General features: G+C 38.7%; 1 protein-coding gene across 1 annotated transcript in view; it reads left to right on the top strand.

Moving 5' to 3' along the window:
• Window positions 1-1,529: 1,529 nt before the first annotated feature.
• The window catches only part of LOC150099923 (growth arrest-specific protein 1-like), a 29,413-nt gene continuing 20,073 nt past the window's right edge, over window positions 1,530-10,869 (top strand). Inside the window, exon 1 of the mRNA XM_090402711.1 lies at window positions 1,530-2,435. Within this exon, the coding sequence (XP_090258837.1) occupies window positions 1,676-2,428 (753 nt within the window). The 5' untranslated portion in view covers window positions 1,530-1,675 and the 3' untranslated portion in view covers window positions 2,429-2,435. The remainder of the gene's footprint in view (window positions 2,436-10,869) is intronic.

Below are 10,869 nucleotides of genomic sequence, written 5' to 3'. Positions count from 1 at the left end.
GGGGGGGGAATAACTACGAAATATCACGTAAAGAAAAAATCAGTCCCTTTTTTGATTCTTCACCAGAAAGAGATCACACAACTCGTATCCGAACTGGATCCAAAAAGGCTCCTGTCCTTTTTGGATCCTGATGGTACAAAAGGTGCTCCCGACTTGACTCCTGTTCTACTGGCTTTTTATATCAAATTACTGCTTTTAATGCCACTTGAAAACTTCTCAACTAATAAATGATGGTTAGCATGGATTTCTCCACTTCTGTCGATCAACAAAAAATTTTCGGGGGGGGGGGAATTCATCAGAATACTTCTCTTCGTATTATAATTTCTTTAATTTATTTTTAAAAGTTAGACATTATAGTGGCAGTTGAAAAAAAAAATGTATTTGTCTTCTAAAATAAGCGTACGCAATGAAGCGTGTGCAATGAAATATGGCCCGTATTTATTCGGAGCATAATTCGGTGTTCTGATACCAGATGGCAGCATTGGTAATCTGACATTTTAATTCCCTTGCATCCAATATTTAATAAGTCCCTGTTTTATTCCGCTAATTCAGTATCATCACTGTTTATTTTTTTATCATAAAATGAGAGATTATTGTGGTAGTAGAATATTGTATTTTTGTCGCGAACTGTTCTATATTAATAACAATATACGTAACTTGTACATAAGCAGTCTCTCTCTCTCTCTCACTCACTCACTCACTCACACACACACACACACACACACACACACACACACACACACACACACACACACACACACACACACACACACACACACACACACACACACGAATGAATAACCAGAAATCTTTTTAATTATACACTTCTATTCCTTTATGTATTTAATGGCTGAATGTGATCGTCTGCTGTAATCACACTGGCTTCATCGGCTCCACTTCCAAACAAATAACATCCACCTTAAAGAAGGAGGGATTTTAGTGCAGATGATTTTATAAATATTCAAGAGACAAAGGAGTGATCAGATTCAGAAAGTGTTGACGGAATAGCGACTGTCATCCGGCATTCAAGTTTCAGGTAATAATTTTATATGTGTCATTTCTTATTTTACTATTTTCTTCGAGATTCCTACCTAAACTCCTAATGAGCGGCAGTGCGATTAGTCTAGCCTAGTTCCAATTTGCGCGTCCAGTGCTACGCACGAGGAGCTGTGTACCGCTTTACAACTTTTAGGGGAAGGGTGTGGGGGGAAGCAAAGGTGATCGGCTTGTGCCAACACTTCTGTTCTCACTTTTAAGCGAATAACTGATGTGCTGGAAACGTTCGATGACAGACTCTTCGCCACGATTTTGTACGACCGAGAGCTTCCGCAACGAGAGTTCCGCCGACACAGCCAAGATTGATGGAGTAGGCGCGCGCGAGACCGAAAGGCGGATCACGGTCTCCTAGGAAGGACCGCCGTCTGATTGGACAAGACAACTCGCTGAAGGCGGGACGTGCGGCACTCCCCCCAGTCCAAGTGGTGCCGAGCGAAGCGAGTCGCCCGAGAAGAAAGGAAGGAACGCTGGGAGTGCCGACGACTCCAAATGTTGTGCGGACGCAGTTGTCGATTCATTTGTGTCGGGTCGTGGCCAAGACCGAAGATGGGCTTAGAGAATGGCGAACTCCTTTCGTAAAGGGAGCATGTGACGGCGAAGTCCACCCTCGCTGCGCGCGATGCGTACGGTGACAGCCACTCTGATGTTCCTGGTAGCGTGGTTCTCCCGAGGGGAGAGTGGCGAGCAGTGCGAGGTGGTCCGAATGAGGTGCGCTTACAGAGTGGGCTGCGCGATGTCTCTGCACAGTTACATGCTGGACTGTGCCGACGTCTTGGCCGGCCGCACGACTCGTTGCACGTGGCCATGCAAGCGGGCCCTCATCTCTCTCACGAGCACCGAAGACGGTAGGGCGTTGGTGGACTGCGACTGCAAAAGTTCGGAATTCTGCGAACTGAGCAAAGAACGCTTGGAAATATGCCGACCGGAGGTCACCCACGCGACGGCCGATGGCACGGTGGTGTCGTGCACTGTGGCGCAGTGGATTTGTGCAGCCGATCCTCTGTGTTCCACGGCGCTGGACTACTATCACAGACTCTGTCGAAGTATGCTGCACGGGAGAAAGTGCACCCCAAGGTGTAACAACAGTTTAGCCATCCTCGATCGTCAGGAAAAGGCGGAGAAATTACGGACATGCTTCTGTGATGGGTCTGAAGATTTTCCTTGTCGTCGAATTAGAGAAAATACACAGCGTTTGTGTTACGGCCATGTTGATGCCAATTGGAGAGATGACCAGTCAGAAGGTGGAAACGGACAAACACAAAGTCACCCACAAGGTGAAAACGGACAAACAAAAATTCGTTCATCTTGCTGGACTTTGCTAAGCCTGGTACTATGGACATTATTTTGGACAAATGAACCAGCTCCTGACTGAAGAACCAGTAAGTGATTTTTTATTTCATTACTTACAACACTTATTCTTATCATGTGAATACTAATTCTCGTCTGTAATGGTCAGATGACTATGTCCCAAACACACAAAGTCACGTAATCCACAATGACATTTGTTTCTGCTCTGTGTTATCATTAGCTTCTGTTTTATAGGCAGGTTGGTTGTCTTACTGCCTTTTCAGACAGACAAGAGAATTAAACTTTAATACGGGAATATACCACAATTAGAAACTGATGTGTAAAATACCATGCCGTATTTATGTATATTCAGTATTAAGCTATTTTGCTTCATCTATTAAGCTTTAATAGATGAAGCAAAATTTGCCAAATGATGCATTAAAAGATATATCTTAATAATCCGTATTGATAATAATTATTATTTTTAAAGCACCATCTACAGAAGCGAAGAATAACTAATTCATTTCCTGCTTAAGTTTTAATCAAGAATCGATTTTTTAAAGTTGAAAAACTATCTTCAGGAATTCCAATAATTAGTGTTAAGAAGTTTGAATAATTCAGCATCTAATTAAAAAATTAAAGCGATACACTTTTAAAACTGCATTTCTCGCATCGAGCATGCTCAAAGAAAACCAATTCTTTACTAGAGAACAGCGCCTACTCTGTAGAGATCGTCTGCTGTATTCTCTGAACTGCACTTGCGCTGTTGCTATTAGAAACGACTTCTACGCTCTGTGAGGTAAACAGACGTTAGTCCAATGACACCTTTTTAAACTTGAATACGATTTTAGTTCTTTCGATACAAGTGTGTTAACTTATTGATAATAATAATAATAATAATAATAATAATAATAATAGCAATAATAATAATAATAAATATTTATACTATAAAATTGCATCCGATTTAATAAAGAAAGAAATAAAAATTAGAATCCGCAAAACTTGATTTAAAATGTGTTTTAATTTTTTTATACCTAACACAGCTTTATATTTCACATAGAAATGTAAAGGCGAAGGTGACGTGTAAATTCGTGAATTATTATTAATAATTATAATAATTCATAAGGTTATATTCAGATATAAGAGTGATTATATTGATCAAATCAGGTTGAAGGGTTTTTAAGGAATATTAAAAGTAACGATTAGTTTTATTTCTCTTTTGTTAAAATGTTTCCATGATATAATCATTACCTCTATTTTGCGTGTTGTGGGGCCAAACTAGAAAGCAGAGCATTCGAGTTGATTTCAATTACGTATTCTAAGCAAGTCGTAATGCTTTCCTTAAGTGTTTTTCTCCTTTTAGGTCATTCAGCCTTACCTGAGGTGACATCCTTGACCTTCGAGGTCAAGCCTGAATTAGCGTCAATAAACCGAAAAGTTCTTAAAATAAAACGCTCCTTTCTTACAATAAACAAGTTCAGGACATGCGAAATAAGGTCACGAAATTACATACGAAAAACTTTCCGACATTCTCCGTTGCGTGGTTTTATGAACGATACAACTTGATATTATACGCGTATTTCACGGACTCATGCCTGCCATTGATCCTCCTTTCATATCAAGTTCAAAACGCAGGAGTCTTTAACAGGTTGTGGGGAACTTTTATCACGATAATCCAGGCAAAAGTGGGGAGATATGAAAGATAAAACGAAGCACGAAGTTACCATATTTGGTATTAATCCAGCGAATAAAGGTGATTGGAAGTTACTGCGCGCATAAAATAAACAGGGCTATTATTATATGTTTGCACAAACCAGCGTAAAGATGTCACCTTAAAACCTATATAAAGTTTCGTGGATTAACCAGTTAGGCTCTAACCAATTCAATAATTGGTTAAACAAGTAATATTTATAATTTATAAAAGCTACATCACTGAAGGAGGTTTTCTAAGCGTTATTCTCCATTTTTTGTTAAAATATCAGAACTACCGTATTTATTCGGGTTAGATATAGTCAAATTGGTGTTGAGGCTTTATTCATGCTGTATCTTCCTTATTGGTTTTTCAAAATATTTAGATTAAAAACATGTATGACTTTTTGGCTAGATGGTTATGATTATTCGACGGTTGAAGTAGCGAAGGCCATAAGACCAGTGGCGTATTTAGGTATTTGTCGTCCCTAGGCCCCCAGAAAGTGCCGCTCCTCATGACCTACCCATAGGCAGGTCATGATCCCAACCTCCAGTGACTGAAGTTGCTATAGAATCCCACTTGTTTCACATCACGTAAATTTCTTCTGGTTGGTGTCATTTTCAATTTCGGACAAAGTGGAAATTATTTCCGTCCATTCCTCACGAAGACTCCGACAGGCATCGTCACAAGCTGACCAACGAGTAGGCGAAGGACGTTTGATTACTTTTGCAGAAGTTTCCAGGTGCTTTCTTAGAACACTCCACCGATGTGTTGAAGATGTGAAAAATACGTACAGTTTCTGAAGGACATCGAAAAATGCAGAAGACTGTGGACAGGATTCGGCAGCGCAAGTACCAATTTGAGACAGAGAATATCCAGCGCACGGTATGAATTCTGCCAATGGATTTCTTTCAAGAATTCTTGCTTGCAGTCCTGTGTACTTGCCTGACATGTTACTAGCATTATCATATGCCTGCCCTCTGCAATTTGCTACATCAATTCCAAGCTCGTTTAGTGAAGTCAACACCGCCTCTTGTAACTCTTCAGATTTGTGACTTACGTTAGGAATGAAACGCAAGAAACGCTCCACAGAAGTCCCATGTTCTTTCACATATCGTACAATGAAGGACAGCTGATCAACATTATACAAGTCTCATGTTGACACTTATGGAATAGTACTACGCTATTTTAAGTTCTTCCACAATAAATTTGATTACTTTCTCGCCCATTATTTTAATAAATTCCTCATGCGTGGCAAAGGAAAGATAGGAAACGAATTTTTTCCTTCCCCCCCCCCCCGATTTTGGCAATGTGCTCAGCAAGAAAGGGATCAAATTCACTAATCCCTAGTGCCTTTGATTACCGACCACAATACAGTAGCTTTCCGTTCACGTGTCTCGGTCTGTATGGTTATGCAGAGTCTGATTACACCAATATGCTTGCAGACTAAACTTATAATGAGGAAAAGAAAAATATTTTTCTACTTCTGAGTAGATGCGGCATATAAGGAACATGCTATAACTAAAAAATGAGACTCTGGAAATTTCCGCCGTCCCTCAAAATTTGCCGCTCTAGGCCTTGGCCTATACCTAAATACGTCACTGCATAAGACCAGTATAGTTTAAGCATGTAAATTGCGTGTGTTCTTATGGCTGCTTTGTGTGTTTTGTAGAATGAAAAATCCGAGTTTCTCAGAGCAAACCCGTCTCCATATGATACTGGCTAACCTAACTCTCCCACGGATGCATGAACTGTAATAGATTCTCTAATTCTCTTAAGAGTTTGACTCTTCAAGCAGCTTTCAAAGATGTAGAGGGGGGGGGGGAGATGAATGCTATCACTCGGGTCTGCTAGGACGTTTTGGGGTTTCCAGACAACTCCTTGAATACTGTCGATTAGCTATTCGATGTTTTCATACCATCTTTATAAATAACACCATCGCTATTCACTATTAATCTCTCTCTCTCTCTCTCTGACTCCTGTCCACCAGGTCCTCCATGTTCAGTAAATTGCATTCGCTCCATTGCCCTCATACTTAACATTCCAGCGATTTGACGCATCCTTAGTCACTCATCTTGAACCTTCTCCAATATATCCTCATCCTCTTGAAAACGAGATGACTAGATCTTTGCAGAGTAATCCATATGTTGTCTGATCACTGTTATACTCAATGAAACTATAATCTGATTATTTCTACACGTTAATGTCCTCTATATCATTACCATAATTTGTGATGCCTTTACCATTCTATCAATGTGGCCCCGAAATTTCAGGTCCTTGTTTATCGCATCACTAGATCCCTTACTTTGTTCACTCTCTTCAAGATATCACTGCCAACAGTATGCACACAACATTTGTGTATATACTGGACACTAAGGCAGTTTGCGAGACTGGCTTAGTATCCCGCTCATGTGTCAATCTATTCAAATCCTCGTGTAAACTCAACATCTGTTATACTTTTCATAGTTCTCTTCTGCAAAAACCTTTATGTTCTCATTTAAAACATCAATAGTAACAGTCGCATTCGGTGGCACAATAGTAGTGACTTTTCTCTTCCGGGATATTCTCCTCCCAGGTACAACTTGCTGATATCTATCAGATAACCAATCACCTATCAAACTCACTAATCAGTTATCCATCCACACAAGTTCCAGTTTATTTATCGATTTGTTATGTGGCATCTGTAAAAAACCTTCGAAATCCAAAATACTCTACTTCCCCCATGCTTCCCCATTGTCCAATAAACTGCTAAGAAGTATATGAAATCCTTACCCTCGTAGACAGTCCTGCTGGAACCTTTGCAGTCTCCAACATGTTAACATCACGCCAGATACACATACTGGCTTGATATTAAGCATCAATCTTGGCATCCATTTTTGAGGTTACTCAACTGTTCAGTATGTTTAACCCCCCTGAACATTCCCTTACAAAATGTGGCCATATGTCATCATAAATGGAATTTTGCTAATATTAAGTTATTTTTATTGGTTGGCTGGATACACTTCAGGCTTTATTATTATTGTTGTTTTCTTTACCGATATTTCTCGAGTTCGGAACGATCCTACACTAAAAAGATATTAATAGAAAACCTCACACGCAGAGAGGAAGTTGACCTCAAGAGCTAAAAATTTCCTTGATGTTGTTACTGTCATGAAGCTATCCTAGAGCTGCTAATCCTTTCCAGCTGGTGACCCTCGTAACATTAAACAAGGAAGAAGTTTGGACGCGTTTCTAGTGACAGTCAGGTATAGCTGTGTCAACAAAGCATTCGCATCTTTCAACGCTTGCCCGCGCGACATCCGGGACCTTTATTTTTTCTTCTCCATCGGGGAACTTGTGCGCGGGTTTAATGTGTCATCGTTGGCACTTGTCAGCAAGAATGTCGTCACTCTGTTAAACCTGGCAACGCTTCTTCGTATGTCTTTTGGGAACAAGAAAAAAAAAATGGAGTATGATGGGCTAGACCAGAATGACAAGTTTCCGTGTGGTCTTTTTATGCATATGTAAATATATTATTGCTTTTTTTTACACAAAAAATTGTCCTCTTTAGGCGTGATATGATCAAAGGAAGGCAAAATCACTTAAACTGTTGACACTAAGATGGATCAAAAGGATAAAAGAATGAAAAATATTTGCATATATAAATAATTTTTGGAAGTCAGTGAACTGGAAAAGTCTTGTCCCTTATAAATTATAATTTCAAGAGTCCAATGCATAAGGGTTTTGAACCCTTAAGAATGATAACTAACTTGGAACAGAACCGGCTTATAACTTGGGATTGTAAACTATATTTAGCTTAAAATAAACTCAGAGCATATTCTTGAACATAAACAAGACAATTTTCTGCATTGCAAACTGTAAAAATACACATAGTCGTTCTTTTAATACACATTTTTTATGATCAACGCAAAAATTTTGATACTTCAAGAATATTGGCCATCATTTAATAATTTTCTTTACTAGCAATCAAAATTTGTGCGTCAATTGCCTTTGCACTCAATTCATTATTCCGTGGTAGATTATAATACTTTAATAATTGTTTTCAAAAATAATTAAAAATGTGAGATCAGTATTTCAAATAAAATTATATATCACATGTATTAAATTCCTGTTGCAGTGGGTCTTTTAACGTAAATTCTTTGTTCATTAATTAAGTGCCATTGATTATTTTGCTTATTTGCATAGTAGCCAAGTATTGCACAAATTTAGACAGTTAATAATTCGAGTTGACCGCTGTCAGATTCATAAAAAATTTGCCCACTCGTTTATCGATAAGAAATTTTGAAGTTAAGGGTAATCAAATGCATAAAATACAAACAGGAAAAATAGAAATTTCATAGAAAATGGAAAGAAAAATTTGAGCAATTTTCTTTATTAAGAAAATTGCTCAGACTTAAGTGTTTTTAAAAATAAAATATTGCCAAAAAAGAAATTTTTGCATTTTATGTAAATGTTTACTTTTATACATAATTCTTTCATAAATGATCGTCTGCATTTCATACATCTGTTTATTATACTACATTCAACAGCGGAAATGCGTATTATTTGTTTTAAATATTAATAGTAAATTATGAGAATATTCAGATGGCGCTGCAGTTGTCAACAGATAGGTTTGTCAACGTTTGCTGAATCATTGATACTATACCTCCAATGAGATATTGTATTCTTTTTCCATTCTGTAAGTTCATAAATTTTTATTAAATATAGCAACTAGTTATGTTCATTATTCACTAAGTTAACTTTGTAAGGAGCAAAACCATAAATCTTTCATTGATCACTGTTCGTATGCGTAAATTGCTCTATTAATTAACTGTTTATTAAATCAGATTTAAGGTTAAAATTGCATTATCTACAGTATACGGTTAATTTTTTTTTAATTGCAATTATTCCCTGAAATTAATCGAATTCTCCAGATAAAGTTGAAGAGGTTTTTTGAAAATACACAAAATGAATTAGAACTGTATTTTTAAGTTTTTATTTTTCTGTGAAAACTGTTAAACAGTGAAGAGTGACTGGTGGGACAAATTTAAAATGCTCTAATTCCCAAAAATATAATCTAGAAAGGTGCCGATTTTTATCATTATACCCTTAGGATATTACAAGGATAGTATTACTTCTTAGGATAGTAAAAGAAGGTTTCATACGCCTGACAATTTTTGTCATCGAGAATACTTAATTACAAACCGGAAAGAAAATGTGGCTGGTGGGCTCTGTCCTAACTGAATTGTTGCTCATGAGTTCACTGCTGAATGCAGGGTGCGACTTGTATAATGAGGCTATTTACGTGGATTTGCGTGTTCCGTTCTTATGCTGAGCAACCCCGGTCGGCCAACAGTCCACCAACTGTATTGTCAGGCAACTGTAAGCTTTCATTTGGCGTCCCCTGCACTGGAAGTTGCTCACCCTGCGGCCTCTCTCGGGCGTAGACGGTCCCCTTGCTACCATCCATCTCGGCTGACACTCGGTATTCACTCCGCTCGCCTGCCGATATCTTAATTTCGCGCGGACGCCAGTTGAAATGGCTGCAGGGTTTCGTGAGGTAGATACGCGAGCGGGTAAAGATCCCTTGTGTGTCGTTGTGCGCCTTGGAAGGGGGGTTTTTGTTGCCCGAGACACAACTGCGAATTTGTGCTAGGTAGTTCTAGAAGGCGTGTGTTGGCAGCGTTTTTCCTCCTTCACGAGACTCGATCCCCCTCCTCCCCTCTGTCTGTGCTTGTCTTCATTTGTGGTGAAACAAACATCCCAAGGAAAGAAATTTAACTTAAATGTAATTTATTTAAGTTGCATGGGGTGTAGTTGAGGAGAGCCTATTTGCACTTTAAGAAGGAACTTGTAATAAGCATATTTTGTTTTCAGTTACTGAAATGCAGTGGGTTGTCTCCAGCTAGATGTTTACGAACAGGATCCCTCCCCCCCAACATTTAGACACGGGTTAATTAAGTCAGCTGAAATATCATGAATGAATTGTGACAGCCTAGCATAGCGTCCGTGGATTCAATTCCCTTTTAGGACTGGAGAGTCTTTAGGGCTTATCAACCTAAGATGAGTTAGCCATTCTCATGTAGAGTTTGGGGGGCGTCCTACTGGAAACTTGGATTTTTCATCTCCCAAAAGGGAAACCGGCAAGAAGAACGCATACAACCAACCGGCTAACACACCGGCCCCTCATAGCCTCAGTTGCTTCTGCAATAAAAACTTCTAGCATGATGCTAAAGCCCAACCTTTCTTGGCATAGCACGTGTTAAATATCTTCTCCATCGTCACAATATCTAAGTTTTCTCTTTCACTCTACTAATTGTTTTACTTCTGAATAACTGTTAGCTCCTCCAGACCAGTTGGATTAAAAAATAACCTTCTCGCTGAGTCTCTCTCTCTCTCTTTCTCTCTGTGAGAGAGAGAGAGAGAGAGAGAGAGAGAGAGATTGTTTGTCTCGCATACTTCCATGGGAAGATAACCTCTGCCATTTATTTTTTATTTGCAGTTCAGTCTACAAACTGACCAAGCCAAATCATTTTTTTTTTTTTTTGGTCTTTATTTATCTCCCTCTGTCATTCTTTGGAGACCAGTTGGATTAAACATTTATCTGCATAGAAGGAAGTTCTAGAAGTTTACCATGAACATAGACTAATTCATCTTTTAGAATATACGCTATTTACACTTACACCTCCTGGTTTGAATTTTCTTTTGGTCTATCTGAATAGTTTAATTCTTTCGTTTCCCACTAAAAAAAACTCCGGGTTATTGTCCTCTCGGTTTGGAGAAATAACTTCTCACACGGATAAGTCATTTAATTCTTCTTGGTTTAAGTGGAATGAAACACTTAAAAAAAAGTTCCC

Source organism: Typopeltis vanoorti, chromosome 13 (assembly GCF_054136105.1).
Source record: "Typopeltis vanoorti isolate ZY-2024b chromosome 13, IOZ_Tvanoo_1.0, whole genome shotgun sequence".
In the NCBI taxonomy this organism is placed as follows: Eukaryota; Metazoa; Arthropoda; class Arachnida; order Uropygi; family Thelyphonidae; genus Typopeltis; species Typopeltis vanoorti.
This window is presented reverse-complemented; position numbering and strand designations above follow the sequence as displayed.